At 43.0% G+C, this 16,408-nt stretch overlaps 1 protein-coding gene across 1 annotated transcript in view; it reads right to left on the bottom strand.

Moving 5' to 3' along the window:
- The window catches only part of LOC104476742 (Golgi phosphoprotein 3), a 54,299-nt gene extending 38,639 nt beyond the window's left edge, over nucleotides 1–15,660 (bottom strand). Inside the window, exon 1 of the mRNA XM_086769556.1 lies at nucleotides 15,360–15,660. Within this exon, the coding sequence (XP_086625682.1) occupies nucleotides 15,360–15,572 (213 nt within the window). The 5' untranslated portion in view covers nucleotides 15,573–15,660. The remainder of the gene's footprint in view (nucleotides 1–15,359) is intronic.
- Between the last annotated feature and the right edge of the window lie 748 nt (nucleotides 15,661–16,408).

The raw sequence follows: 16,408 nt of genomic DNA, 5'->3' as shown, positions 1-16,408 counted from the left end.
TGGAGCGAACAAAAGGCGGGAAAAGCGGGCTGGGGGGCTGATGGCCACGGGCATGTAAACAACCCCAAATATGGGACCAGCCCCTTCTGTACTTTTAGCCAATTAACACCTGTATAGTGGCTAGTGATACGCTCTTGGCCAATCAGTACCTGCCGCGAACGGTGTGAGTAACCAATGCAGTGTAGATTGTGAGCTCCCAAAAAGGAGACAGGCACGATGGGGGGACCGGGAGAGGTTATAAATACTGTAACTGTAAACAAAGGGGTGTGCGTCTTGGTGGAGCGAAGACTCCCGGCGCACCCAGCGCTGTTTGCTTGTTTCTATTCAATAAATTGGAAACTATAATTGGAATCCTGTTTTGGGACTCAACTCATTTATAACACATTGATTTCCAATTTTTCAAGACACTCAATTTAAATTTCTGGATATTTAAAATCCATAAGTTACTCAAGAGATTTCACAAATCAAAGATCATTTGTAAAAATGTTTTTTAAAAGACAGGTAAGAACACTTTCTCCATCTCTGAACCCAAAAGGCACTGCAGCAATGACTACTATAATTTACTAAGTATGTAAACAATCAGAATGAGAAGATTCTAACATGACTAGACCGCCTGAAGGTATTTGGCAAAGATTAGTGCCAAATCTGTTAGCAATTTCTACACAATCAATGCTGCTTTAAGAATGTCTACGAAACTTCAAAATCATTTCACTTAAGCACAAAACAGCCAACCTTCAACTGAGCAGTCATTCAGTTACCTCTTACATTGTTCTACTCAGCTTCCAGGCAATTGTCAAGCTAATTATATTAATTTAAAAAAAAAAAAAAAGCCCATATTTTTCTCTATCCTAAGTGTACATTAAAGCCACTCAGCAGTAGCAGTGCAAAAACTACAGTTAAATTGCAGATGCCATTTCACACGTATAGACGATACACACCTCAAAATATTGACTGAGAAAGTCTCTTTAACGGATTACAGAGTGAAGGTTAAAAAAAAAACTTCCTTCATAAAATGAAGACAAAATACTTATATGAGACCATGTAATGTTTTACTTCAGAATACTTTATTTGATTTACCCATAAGAGTTACTAAAAATCTCTTCCCATTACAGAAATACACATTCTATCTCTAATTTCCTGTTAACTCCTAATAGGAGAACAGCAGTTCTACTATACCTGGCACAGACCAGAAAAGGGTGGGGAAGAGTGAAAAATCCGTTAAAATCTCAGATTCAAAAAAAAAAGGAAGAGAAAAGAAGCACTTGCAGATTTCCAACCCTGAGGCTTCAAGATACACACATGGTAATAAAACAAATGATGTGTTTAACTTACTTGTTAAGGCCATCTGTTTACAGAACCTTCTATGGCACAACATAGACTGTGGCTGCCAATGCATTCCCTGATCTAATCCAATGAGTCTCAAACTATTACAGATTACTTTGCAGACCACAGAGTCATGGCAAATAGAAATCAGCTTTAAATCAGTCTTTTAAAAAATCATCATAAAGCCATGTAATAGTCTGAAAAGATAACTGAAGGTTACAATAGCCTGCTGTCGTAGCTCAGCCCCCCCTCACTAAACAAAACCAGAACACCTGCTCACCATAAAATAAAATATTTATTTTAGTGTTATATAACATAAAATGCTTAATCAATATCATTTTAGGATAATATGATTTTTGAAAATTAAATATCAATATCAGGTGATTCTTGCTAACTATAAAACTGTAGTCACATAGGTTACATTTTATATGAAATCTGTGTGTCCTTAGAGGGAACAGGGAGTCTTAGAACTGCTACAACATCTCGTTTGTTAGAAGTTAGCCTAGCATGTCTGGGGTAATTAAGAAAGGTGGTAGAACAAAGGTAGGCCTCAAACACCAGCTGTGAAAACAGGCCCTGAGCCATCACTTTGGAGCCAGAAAATCAAGGAGCAATGCGACCTGCTCTCAAGACCATATATGGAGATTTTAAGGAGGGGTTCGACCAGCATATTCGAGGAGGGGGCGCTCCAACGACCCCCAAGACCACCAGAAGAACCTAAACTCAAAAAACTGAGCATTGCGCAAGTGGGTGGGGAACATTATAATGATTATTAGGAAATCTGATGATTATGTATTACTGCTTCGGAAGTTATTAATGATTATGCATGAAATCACTAAATATATTCTGTCCAGATTTCCAGACCGGCATGCACGCTAGGTGGAAGGATCCCCTGCGCATCCGGCGCCGCAATAAAGAATGCCTGCTTCTTAATGCTACATTGGTGTTAAGGAGTTTGATTCCCGATTTCAGTGACATTAGCAACAACAGGTCCCTCAGGCCCATCCTCAGACCCACACAGACTTGTATTCAGTATTAGAGGTCAGTGTTAGGTCAAAGTCTTGGCCCTGACTCAGATTCAATTTACATTTATGAAGAATCACAACAGCAGAGCTTCTCTGAGATAATGCATGTAACACTACCCAGTCTAAACTTCTCTTTCTAAATGCCTTTTCATTTTATATTTTGACTTAATAGTACTCCTTAAACCCTCATCTAGCACCCTCTACTTAAAAGCAAAACAAAAGATCTACTGTAACCAAACTGAAATAAACCAAAGTGGAACCTTCTGAAGGAGAAACATCACCAGTTACCCGAAACCCTGAATTCCTGTCCTCAGGAAATTACAAATTCTTATTTTATAAAAGGCATTGTCGTAGTTTAGCCCCACTCGGGGCCAGACTACGCAGTCTCTCTCTCACTCCCCCCACCCTCCAAGGGAACAGGGGGAGATAATATAGGGAAAAAGGCTCAAGGTTTGAGATAAGGACAGGGAGAAATCCTTAAAGTTGCCGTTATGGGCAAAACAGACTCGACTTGGGGAAAACTATTTGGTTATTCTTAAAACCAAAGCAGGATAATGAGAAAGAGAACAAGATAACTTCCCTGCACCTCTCCTTCTTCCAAGGCTTAACATTATCTTGCAAGCAAAATGAAATTGTAAGTAAAATGTTTCATTAACTTTTTTTTTTATAATAGAATAGGTCACTGTAACCTTTGGAATGTACAGCCATGGCCAGAACCCATCACCCTTGAAGAAAATGAGAGATTGATACCAGACCGAAAGAACAAATTGATAGAGTTGGCTCCAAGCTAATGGATGATGTGGTCCAATTGTAATCACTATAACAGTGTGTGAAAATGTAAACTAACCTTGAGAAAAGGAACAGCACAGTCGTAAAATTTAGAAAACAAAATTCCTTTAGGGATGCTCCAGGAGGTGCAGAGATAAGATTTTCACAACTGTGCCTGGCACACCCCGAAGGAGTACAGATAAACCAGCAGACACTAGCTGAAACCAAGATAAGGAGCTTAAGAAACATACAAGCAAAGCGATGAGTCAAGACAAAACCCCCAGAGGACCACAGACCCATTTCACTACACATGCGCAAAGGACACTTAAATATGCTAAACAGTTCCAGGAAATGGAATGAATATACTAATGATTTCTCAGAAAACTTATTACATATGTATGTAACAGGACAAAATAAACTTTGACTGAAACCACATTCGGCATGCACGCTAGGAGGAACTATCCCCCACGCATCCAGCGCCGCAATAAAGAATGCCTGCTCTCTAAATCTCCAAAATGAGAGTTTCTTTTGACCGACTTTAAGGTAACATTTTGGCACCTGAACAGGGACACTCTGCCGTGTTTCCCGTGGATCTGGGGAGCCTCTGGGACCTTCATGCCGGTGTCAGGAACCTTTCCTGAGAAGGAACCAGAGATCCCGGGACTGACTCGGGACACTGGTAAGACCCCTGATTTATTTTCTGAAAGGTATTCTTTAAACTTGTTTGCCTATCCACATTAGTCACAGGAGACATTCTGTGCAGTGGATAGAGGTTTGTTTGGTTGTCCAAACATCGTATTTGAATGGAGGTCAGGATCACGGGTACCACTGCCTCCAAAGGGGGATCCCGAAAAATCCCCATTGGGTTGCATTTTGGAACACTGGAAACAAATTGGTGGACCCTCGGGTGATTCAGTTACCCAGAAGACTTTGGTACTGGCAAATTTCCCATCTGGCAAATTTGATAATGGAAATCTCCATTAGGTAAATGGTTAACGCGTTATTAATAATTATTGCTTGTGTGTTGTATTGGCTGTTTGTATCTGTGATACTACTTTAGTTAGTACTGGAGCATCTTATTCTGTGCTAAACACTTGTTGTGGTTTTGTTTAGTGAGGGGGGCCTAAGGTGGTAGCTTCTGTAGGAAACTGCTAGAAGTCGCTCCCCTTTGTTCAGTGGACTCGACCGGGCCTAGGGCGGACCTGCTGCTGGCCAAGGCCGAGCCAATTGGTAGCAGAATGTTCCGTGATAACACCTCTGCCATAAAGTATTTAAGAAGGGGAAAACAGAAAAAAAAAAAGAGAAGAGAAGATGTGAAGAAGCCAAGGTCAGTGAAGAAGGAGGGGGAGGAGTAATGCGGCTCCTGGCCAAGATTCCTCTGCAGCCTGTGGTGATGACCATGGTGGAGCAGGTTGTCCCCCTGCAGCCCATGGAGGTCCACGGAGGAGCAGAGATCCACTTGGAGCCCGTGAAGGACCCCACACCGGGGGAGGTGGATGCCTGAAGGCAGCTGTGGCCCGTGGAGGGCCCGCTGGGACAGCAGTTCTGGAAAGACTGCACTCCGTGGAAGAGATGACCCATGCCAGAGCAGTTTCAGGAAGGACTGTAGCCTGTGGGTGGGACCCCACAACAGAGCAAGGGAGGAATGTGAGGAGTTCTTCCCCTGACCATGAAACAGCGTCGTAAAACAATGCGTGATGAACTGACCACAACCCCCATTCCCTCTTCCCTACTGTGCTGCTTGGGGGGGGGAGAAGGTAGTAGAGATAATGTTAAGCTTGGGAAGAGGGAGGGGTGGAGGGAGGTTATCTTGTTCCCTGTCTCATTATCCTGTTGTTTGTAGTAATAAATGAATAGTTTTCCCCAAGTCGAGTCTGTTTTGGCCATGACGGTAACTTTAAGGATTTCTCCCCGTCCTTATCTCAAACCTTGAGCTGTTTTTCTTATATCATCTCCCCCTATTCTCTCGGAGGGTGGGGGGAGCGAGAGAGAGACTGCGTAGTCTGGTCCCGATCGGGGCTGAACTACGACAACACTTCAGAAGGATCGCTTAGTCAAGAAACAATGATGGTTATTGGTGCCACAGGGGCTGGGGAAAGCTGTCCATTCTTTAACCTAATTAAGTTAGGAAAACATTGGGTAACACACCAATTTTATATCTACCAAATTCACCTAAGGCATAATTGGGAAGAGACTTATTGGAAAAATTAGAAACAGAGATCAAGCTTGAAAAAGGAGAAATATCTATTAATGTAGGCCCATCAAAACTAGAAGAAGCCGTTGTTTACTTTACTGATAATATAATATCTAGCATTCCAGGTGAAGTAGAGGATGCTGTGATTCCTATCGTGTGGGCACATGGAATACCTGGATGGTCAAAGGCAGTAGAACCAGTAAAAATAGAACTGAAGGTTGTATTAGAAAGTTGAATATGTTAATGTTTTGTGTATAAATAAAAGGTGATTTGGAGATTTGGTGTGTGCTGTCTTGGGACAGGCACCCATACCTGTGCATGTATGCAATAAAAGAAAATACCTCCACTCTGTGTGTGGATTGGCTCTTTGCGCATCGTTTTGGGACACCATCTATACTGAAGCCATTTATGAGCACAATCTGCTCAGAAAACACAAAGGACATAATGCTTAAGGTATCATGCAGGATATGCATCACTACCTTGAGCTCCTCATTTTGGACCTCTGCAATGATTACCCTAATCATTATAAATTTGAAGTTACATTATTTAAATCAGACGGGACAGCAATAGCATCCCTTTCTGATTCTCTGATGCAACAGCAAGTTCTTTCAGAGGTGTCTACTATCCTATTGTTAGCCAGTACAAAGCATAGACAGAACATAATAATCCAAAATCATCATATGTCATCCATTTGAAACCTACTGCAAAAAAAAAAAAAAAAAAAAAAAAAAAAAAAGACAGGCAGAGACAATTTATTTCAAAATATGGGCTGTGGTGAGTTGTATTTCATAATGGATTTGATTACAATTGTGACAGAACCCTCACTTTTTTAGTCAAGGCGTTCCTGTCTGAAGTAACAATTTTTTGATCTACAGAAAAATAGCTGGGGAAGTGTGTTAGTTTTGTTGGGTGTTGGGGGGGGTGTTATGGTGGCAGCTTCTGCAAGAAGCTGCTAGAAGTTTCCCCTTTGTCCGGTGGACTGGACCGGGCCTAGGGCAGACTCAGCTGGCCAGGGCTGAGTCAATTGGTGGCAGAATGTTCACTGATAACCTCTCTGTGATAATGTATTTAAGAAGGGGAAAAATAATTTTAAAAAGAAGATATGAAGAAGCTGGAGCAGGGGCAGAGAGGGGGAGGCACGGGCCTTGTGGGCCTTGTGACCCTCATCCTCTGGCTTCCTGCCAGGTGGTCATCTGGGCCCGACTTGGCCCAGCCTGGCTGCAAGAAGTGCAGAGAGGAGATGTGAAGAGAACCTGAGAGGCATCTGCCTGAGCCTGACTGTGAAGAATTTCTTGTGAGAGGAATGGCTGCGGATGCCAAGGTCAGTGAAGAAGGAGGGGGAGGAGTAATGCGGCTCCTGGCAGAGATTCCCCTGCAGCCCGTGGTGAAGACCATGGTGAAGCAGGTTATCCCCCTGCAGTCCGTGGAGGTCCACAGTGGAGCAGAGATCCACCTGCAGCCCGTGGAGGACTCCACACCAGAGCACATGGATGCACCAGAAGGAGACTGTGACCCCTTGGAGAGCCCATGCTGGAGCAGGCTCCTGGCAGGACCTGTGACCCTGTGGAGAGGAGCCCACACTGGAGCAGGTCTTCTGGCAGGACCTGTGACCCTGCGGTGGACCCACACTGGAGCAGTCCGTTCATGAAGGACTACACCCCATGGGAAGGATCCATACTGGAGCAGTTCGTGAAGAACTGTCTCCTGTGGAAGGGACTCCACGCTGGAGCAGGAGAAGAGTGTGAGGAGGAAGGAGCAGCAGAGACAATGTATGATGAACTGACTGCAATCTCCATTACCTGTCCCCCTGCGTGGCTCAGGAGGATGAGGTAGAAAAGTTGGGAGTGAAGTTGAGCCCAGGAAGAAGGGAGGGATGGGGGGAAGGTGTTTTAAGATTTGTTCTTCTTTCTCGTTACCCTACTCTGATTTTGATTGGTAATAAATTAAATTAATTTCCTCAAGGTGAGTCTGTTTTGACCACGGCAGTAACTGCTGAGTGATCTCCCTGTCCTTATCTCAACCCATGAGTCTTTCATTATATTTTCTCTCCTCTGTCCAGCTGAGGAGGGGGAGTGACAGAGTGGCTTGGTAAGCACCTGGCAGCCAGCCAGGGTCAACCCACCACAAGCCAAATGCTAATGTCCAGCTTTTCAAGCACGTACACATACATACATACATAACAGAGATGCATCTCTTCATTAAAATGAAGTTAATAAAAAAAACTTAGAGGAGGCAACTAACACATACACAATGCTGAACCCTTAAGAGATCCCTGAACAAATAAACACTTAAGAGAGAGACTGTTCATTTAGGAATGAAAAGACAAACTTTGAGCCTAACTTTCACCATGATTAAGTGCATACACGTGCAGATAATGACTTCAAATATATGTGTGGTTCTTGCAAAGATACCTTCCATCAGGGTCCAATCTGTATTCTCCATACTTTGTGCAAAATAAAAAATGCAGTTAATTTGTTCCATAATCCACAAATTGATTTCTACACTACCAGCTATTGTCACTGAGCATAAAATCTGACATTTATTTGAAAAAAATGTTTAATTAAAACTGGTGCTTAAATCCTCCACATCAGATATTTAGCTCAAAAAAAACCCCAAGGCTTCCCACAGCAGTAAGCAAATATAGCAGGATCAGAAAAATAGCTCACATCCTGCCTAGATACAACAACCAGAAACTTACAACACAAACCTTGCACACATTTAGTGTCTCCTAGTGGTGAGTTGACCCTGGCTGGCAGCTAAGCTCCACACAACTGCTCCCCTAATCCCCCCTCCAGCAAGATGGGGGGAGAGAATAGGAAGAAGAAGAGTGAAAAAAAAAAAAAAAAACCAAAACCCAAAAAAACCAACCATGTGATGCAAAGACATTCACTCACCACCTCCCACATGCAGACTGATGCTCAGCCAGTCCTCAAGCAATGACCACGTACCAACCCCCTCCCCGCTTTTTATTGCTGACCATGACACTATACAGCATATATCCCTTTGGTCAGCTGGGGTCAGCTGTCTTGGCTGTCCCTCCTCCCAGCTTCTTGCATACCTTGAGCCTACACGTTGGGGGCAAGCAGAGTGAGAAACAGAGGTGGCCTTGACACCGTGCACTGTTCAGCAACAGTTAAAACATGGGTGTGTTATCAACACTGTTTTGTGTTACCAACATTGTTTTGGTTAAAAAAAAAAAAATCTAAAAATCTAAAAGCTAGCACCATACCAACTGCTATGAAGAAAATTAACTCTACTCCAGCCAGACCCAGTACACTAGTCTTAAAAACAGTCTTACAGTCCTTCTAACACAGACAAAGCAAGTCTAATATTGTCTGACTAAAGAATAGGTGGAAGTTTCACTGACTTTGACTAACTAGGCCATATTAAAACTACAATTCACTCCTCTGGGCTTATAAATATACTATATCTGCCCCCAAATACAACAACTGTCCCTCTCTCCTACCTTTTCTTCTACAGTTGTCACAATTTAAAACACTACGTAAAGCACTGTGTTATTTCAAACTGGGGAGCTTACTTCCCCATCCTCCACTGGATGAAAAACTGGACGTGAGCCGGCAACGTGCACTCACAGCCCAGAAAGCCAACAGCATCCTGGGCTGCATCAAAAGAAGCATGGCCAGCAGGTCGAGGGAAGCGATTCTGCCCCTCTACTCTGCCCTGGTGAGACCCCACCTGGAGTACTGTGTCCAGTTCTGGAGTCCTCAGTACAGGAAAGACATGGATCTGCTGGAGGGGGTGCAGAGGAGAGTCACAAAAACAAGGGCTGGAATACCTCTCCTATGAAGAAAGGCTGAGAGAGTTGGGGTTGTTCAGCCTGGAGAAGAGGAGGCTCTGGGGAGACCTTACAGCAGCCTTCCAGTACCTAAAGGGGGCTTATAAGAAAGGGAAAAACTCTTCAGCAGGGCCTGTTGTGACAGGATGAGGGGTAATGGTTTTAAAATAGAGAGAGGTAAGATTCAGATTAGATATTAGGAAAAAATTTTTTTACAATGAGAGTTATAGAACACTGGAACAGGTTGCCCAGAAAGGTGGTGGAAGCCCCATCCCTGGAAACATTCAAGGCCAGGCTGGATGAGGCTCTGAGCAACCTGATCTAGTTGGAGATGTCCCTGCTCCTTGCAGGGGGGTTGGACTAGATGACCTTTGAAGGTCCCTTCCAACCCTAATTATTCTATGATTTTAATTAAGATAAATGCTACAGTACTTGAATTATTTTATTATCAAAGAACACCTGAAGTAATATCACTTTCTTTAGCGTAAAATGTTAGTTTTCAGTTCCTTATTATGCTGGTTTTGGCCGAGATAATTTCCTTCACAGTAGCTAGTATGGGGCTATGTTTTGCATTTGTGCTGAAAACAGTGTTGATAACACAGGGATGTTTTAGTTATTGCTGAGCAGTGCTTACACAGAGTCAAGGCCTTTGCTGCTTCTCACACCACCCCACCAGCAAAGTAGGCTGGGGGTGCACAAGAAGTTGGGACGGGGGACAGCTGACCCCAACTGACCAAAGGGATATTCCATTCCATATGACATCATGTTCAACATATAAAGCTGGGGGAAGGAGGAAGGGGTGGATGTTCGGAGTTATGGTATTTTGTCTTCCCAAGTAACCATTATACATGATGGAGCCCTGCTTTCCTGGAGATGATGCTGAACATCTGCCTGCTGATGAGAAGTAGTGAATGAATTCCTTGTTTTGCTTTGCTTGGGTGTGTGGCTTTTGCTTTACCTATTAAATTGACTTTATCTCAATGCACAAGTTTCCTCACTTTCACCCTTCTGATTCTCCCCTCCATCCCATTGTGTGGGGAGTGAGCGAGCAGCTGTGTGGTGCTTAGTTGCCAACTGGGGTTAAACCGTGACACATGATTACTTCCCTTCTAGCAATTAACAGCAATACTTTCTCATACATACTTCATGGAAAATTTTTAATAAAAACAGCTTGCTACAGGAGAGGAAAAAGAGTTACAGTTTTGTTTTTTTAAGAGCACTAAGAAAAATTGAGAAGTATCACTAGAAATGCTTTAACAATGTTTTTGCCTTTGTCCTACACTAGACAGTTTGACATGAAAGAAAGGACTACACTACACTCAAAGTTATCCATGAATAAATAATATAGATTACAGATTAGCCATGTTGTAATAGCAAGGATAACCATAGTAGCTGAATGCACAACCATTAAATACAAACACCATTTCAACACAAAGTCAACTTGTGTCCAAAGTGCTGCTTCCAAATCAGCATGTTATCCTCCAAAGAGCCCAAAAGCAAGATTTACTCGGCAACACAGTAAAGAGGCACTTTACTGCATCCTATAGCACACAGAATTTGGGTACTCCTCCTCCCACACCTCCTATCTTCTGCTAATCTGTAATTTATGTATGGACGTGAAATAAAAAAAGGACCAAAAAGGTAGGCAACTATGAAAGAAAATTTTTTATCACAGACCTTACATACTTTGTTGTTATTAGGCCCTGAACATTTTGGCCAGGAAAGTGGTTGAGTCACCATCCCTGGAGGTATTCTAAAAGATGTGTAGACGTGGCACTTAGGGATATGGTTTAGTGGTGGACTTGGCAGTGTGAGGTTTACACTTGGACTCGATCTTACGGGTCTTTTCCAATCTAAATGATTCTATGATTTGAGAAAAAGCACGCTTTTGTCAAGGTTTCACCACATTCATACATCATTCTTCAACAGAAATGCAAATTCCCAGTAGATGCCTCTTCATGTTTCACTAATTTGTCTCAGAAATTTTCCAGCAAAACTTGGGAGCTTTTGAGTTGACATCCATTGATATTCAGGCTGTTGCTGAAACTTTTTTGGGGGAGGAAGGGGGTGGGGGGGAAGTGAGGAAGGGGAGGAGACAAAAAAAAAAAAAAAAGACTGAAAAGATATGAAGACTATTGAAAACTCGGTCATTTGTTAACACAGGCAAAAATTCCCAGACTTCTACATCATAACATGAATTTCACAGTGCCAAATCTTAAAATCAGGGAAAGTGCCACCGATATTTTGAACATTTTCAAAATTCCTATTTCACCTGTGGTGGTTTAGCCCAAATGTCCTGGTTTTGGCAGGGATGGAGTTAATTTTCCTCTCAGTAGCTAGTGCATTTTGGATTTCAGATGCCAAGAACATTGATAAAAACACCCTGATGATACAAGTTATTGTTAATGAGACCAAGGACACTGTCCGACTTTCCAGATCTCATTAAAGTCCTAATACTGTATAACCTAATACAGTATTTTATTTTGGTATTTTTTATTCCTATAGCAACAGGCTATTGCTATATTCTAAATGGATTAACAGGATTCTCTTTCCCAATCATGTTTCTGAAGGGTTTCCAAATAAGTTGTAGGTGTTCTTGTGATGCTCCTTTTGTACCAGTATATTACCTGTGCCTCCAAGGATATTGCATGTCATGTTATGCAAGCATGCACATACTACAGTACATACCCCTTAAAACCTATCTTGACCTTGAAATACAGAAATAGTTACATATACACAGAAGATACAAATGGAAGAGGAACCATTGGTGGAAAAAAGAGCAACCAGTCCATATATATAAACTAATTTTAATTAGGTCAAATGGGAAGGAAAAGAAAAATACCACGTCCAGGAAGCACACGTAAATGCAGTTAATTGTGTTCAAGCATTAAGAATGGGATTGAGGTGTGTTGTGTTTTAGGGCAGCTCAACATTCCCATCACTGAACCCATACTGCAGCAATAGCCAGGCAACAACTCAAAAGTTTTGCTGTGGTTGTTACAATCACTGCACTATCCTGAAAGCAGGATTCACATAACTATCTAAAAATCTCCTAGAAACACTAAACTCAATCCATCACTTTCTGAATATTCCTGAAAAAACTCTCTCCTATAACTAAAGGTTCTGCCATCTACACTTAAAATTTATAAATGGTAGCTCCTTACATGTGAGGTTTGTTTTTTTGTTTTTGTTTTTTTTTTTAAACACAATTTACATAGTGCTAAGTCATATCCACCAGTGTTTAATCTTAGAAATAAAATTACCCCCAAATCCCTGAAAGCTAAGTTATCATGCAGTTATCAGTGACTTTTCTGAGAAATAAGCTATTTTTAGGGAAATACTCTTAGGCCAATTCAAACTCCTTTATTTTATTTCTTTACTTAAAACTCAACACTAAATTATTTTATCCTGTTGCAATAAAAAGGAAGGACGTTATCAGTTTTAAATTTACTGGCTTTTAATTGAGCTTAAAGCTCCCTTCCCTGCCTTTGCCTTTCCCCTACACTCACACAACTATACTTTACAGAGCCTATATTGCTTTTCGCTGCTTGCCGTCATGACAAAATCTCACACAAACGTAATGGAAAAATCAATTCTATTGGAAGCAAAAACTTTATAAAATGCATTTCCAGATGCATAAAGTACCTAAGTTTTGCTTACTTATTAGAACAACAGAGAACAAACAACCACCCACCACCACCATCTTTGAAAGTGAATCTATAGTCTTATTTTCAGTTTTAAAAGGGGAAAAACCACGGAGACAAAGTGGTTTACATAGCATAAGAAAGAAGGGTACAAGCAGACAGAAAACCAAAATACAAACCTTAGCGATTCATGTCTAACAAAGCTCAAAAATTGTGCATGCTGCAGTACATAAGCCCCCTACCCTAGAGACGACATTATATATCATTATTTTTGTCTGATGTCTCAACTGACAAATCTCAAGGCAGTCATGAATATCTGTGTCACTATCATCACTTAGTTCCTTTTTCCAAACAAAAAATATTAGATTATCTGCAGTGTGCGTCACTGCTGCACTTAAAAAGTGAGATGATTTAAAATTTTGATGCACACACCAGTGCAAAGCTGGATTTTTAAACCCAGTGTTAATTATTAACTTTTGATATACTAGGAATACTTGCACTGCATATTCTTTCTAGGCAGACAGAACATTCCCTGCCTTGAAATCTTTACAGTCTAACGTCCACAAATTGAGAAGATTTAGCACACAATCATGGGGGGGGGGTTAAAAGATCACACATCTACCCCACTTTCCTCAACGCAAGACCTCCTACGCAATCCTGCCAGATATCTGTCTTGTCACACCTAACTTACTTTCCTGTAACTATTCAGGTGTGTAGAAAGAGAAACGTGCATATGCATAAGTCTTCAGATTCAACAGGTTGGAAGAACACAACACTGTGAACATCTACTGACTTTATTAGTATGCCATGGCGAAGTCCATTTGAAAAAAAAAAAAGGATTACAAGAATATGACCCAAAATACACAAGCTGAGATTGAAATAAAAAAGTTTCTCTTCACTTCTTGTGGCCGGGCTGAGTTGAGTTGGACCTAGATGGCTGCCCAGTGGGAGGGTGAGAGCCACAAAGGCTCATGCCCCTCTCTGCCCCCGCTTCAGCTTCTTCACATCTTCTTTTTTTTTAATTTTTTAAATTTTTTTCCCCTTCTTAAATACGTTATTGCAGAGGCATTATCAAGCAACATTCTGCCAACAACTGGCTTGGCCCTGGCCAGCAGTGGGTCTACCCCACTGCTGTTTAGTGAGGCTGTTTAGTAGGGCCTGTTGCAATAAGACAAGGAGTAATGGTTTTAAAATAGAGGGGGGTAGATTTAGATAAGAAATTAGGAAAAAAGTTTTTATGATGCGAGTTATAGAACACTGGAACAGGTTGCCCAGAAAGGTGGTGGAGGCCCCATCCCTGGAAACGTTCAAGGCCAGGTTGGATGAGGCTCTGAGCAACCTGATCTAGTTGGGGATGTCCCTGCTCCTTGCAGGGGGGTTGGACTAGATGACCTTTGAAGGTCCCTTCCAACCCTAACCATTCTATGATTCTACCCTAGGCCCGGCCAAGTCCACTGGACAAAGGGGAAACTTCTAGCAGCTTCTTGCAGAAGCTGCCACTGTAGCCCCCCTTCACTAAACAAAACCAACACACACTCAAATCAATGAACTGGCTTCATTAGTCTACTTATCACAAAAAAAAAAACCCACCCAACAAGTTTCTTAATTAAATTTATATTATAACTCATATCTAAAATAAAGGCATATTATGCTTCACCATACAACACATCAAACTAAACTGACAGGACTGACTCTCTACAGTATGCGTACTTTTTGTATCGATTACCTCTTTCAAATGAAACAAAAAATCCAGCACACTGGTAGAAGTATACCTTCCTCAATGACTGTTATTCACAGTATGATAAAACCCAATTAAGCTATAAATTCAGTAAAAACACAGAATTACATAATAATGTCATTTCCTCATTTTTACATACTTCTCATTATTCAAGGCTCATTTTTGTCAAATGTATCTCCCCAAAGTTTAAGATGTTTTTAACATGCATTAGTCTGGAAAGTCTTATTAAAAAGGGCTAGCAAGCATCCTAAAGCACCCGAGAACCCCATAAGTACCATACAGTTGTGTCTGACAAAATACATCAGAGTAGACAAGTCTCCCACGTTAGAGCTATGGGCAAGTATAGGAGTATAAATATCACAGGTCTAATCAGGGCCTCCAAGTCAACCACCAACACTGTCAAAGGCTCCAGGTCCACGTCTTCCCCCAACCTCTATGCTGCCTTCCTCGAGACGCTACGAACATTAGAGCCCCTCTGCAAACCCTGCATCCAAAAGGCGATCTGAAATCTCCACCAGATTCCCTCTCACCCAACATACAAGCACCCTCCCCACCTCCTCCAAAATCCCGAGCCTGTTCCAGCATGCGCCCCTACCCCTAGCAACATCACAGTCCTTGTCTCCAGCAACGCCTCTGCCCTAAACCTACAGCAACACTCTCCCAGCAGCGTCCTTGCCCCCACCCCACCCGCACCCTAGTGCCACTTAGGCTCCCCTTCCCCATCAAAGACCCCGAATAACCGATGTCCCCTCAGACACCCCCTCTCCAGGGACCCCCAGCACCACTGGGACTCCTCAGCCACCCTCTGCCTAGCGCCGTTCACCTCGGCCTACCCCAGCCCCGCCGCCCACGGCCCCGGCCCCAGCCGCACCTCACGGTCCTTGAGACCCAGGAGCAACACCTCTTCCATGAGGGTGAGCCGCGTTTCCTTGGAGTCGCCCTTCTCGTCGTCGCCGGGCTCGTCCCGGCGGCCTTCATCCTCCGGGCCACCTCCCGCCCCCCGCTCCTTGTCAGCGGTGGCGCTGCGGGAGGCCTCAGTCCGGCGCTGCACGAGGCCGGAGCTGCGCTGGGTCAGGGAAGTCATGGCTGGAGGCGGCGAGAGGGCAAAGGCCCGCCGCAGGGAAAGGGGTTTGGAAACAGTTCGGGAGGGGAGGAGAAGGGACGGGAGCCACTCCTGCCTCCGCCCTATCCACACTGGCGCAGCGACCAGCCAAAGAGAATCATGGGGAGCAGGACTCGGCCGCGGCAGGAGAGGCGGAGGTAGTGAGGGCCGGCGTCCCCCCTCCTGCGGCGGCCGAGCTGGCGGCGGCTGCTTCTCTTTCAATATGGCGGCGCGGGCTGATGTCAGCGGAGGATGTCGCAGCGGCAGGCGAGGGGGAGGACCGGAAAGGGCCGCGAGTGGGAGGAGCATCTCGCGGGGCAGGAGCTAGGGATGCAGCCCCCTCGACCTCAGGGAGTTAGCCTGTTTGAATGAGGCACACCAAAAACTCAAAACTACTTTTCAAGGCTAAATCCCATATATATTTCCAAGTAGCGTATTTTATTACAAAATAAAGGTACTTAAGATGCAAGGATGGCCTATACCTTTTAGTCCATAATTAGGATATTGTATTTGGCCATATTGAGATATATATAGTTTTTTAAAATAATATATATAATAGGTATCTAAGATAAATAAAATATGTATATAAATATTTTATGCATATATTTTTAGATGCACCCTGTTTACCAAGAGCTCTACATCACTTTGTAAGTCACTTGTGGGTATTCCTCAAGCCAGTACGGTGTCAGTGAACAGAAACCGACCTTGGGAGAGGGATACAATCATGCTTGTTGGAAGAAAGCCATGGAATGAGAAGGGAAGCTTTAAGATACAAAACATTGTTAGCAGAATTTATGGCTTGTTTCAACAGATGTTCA

Source organism: Chlamydotis macqueenii, chromosome W (genome assembly GCF_036417535.1).
Source record: "Chlamydotis macqueenii isolate bChlMac1 chromosome W, bChlMac1.mat, whole genome shotgun sequence".
NCBI lineage: Eukaryota > Metazoa > Chordata > Aves > Otidiformes > Otididae > Chlamydotis > Chlamydotis macqueenii.
Note: the sequence above shows the minus strand (reverse complement) of the source record. Positions and strands in the feature narration are given on the sequence as shown.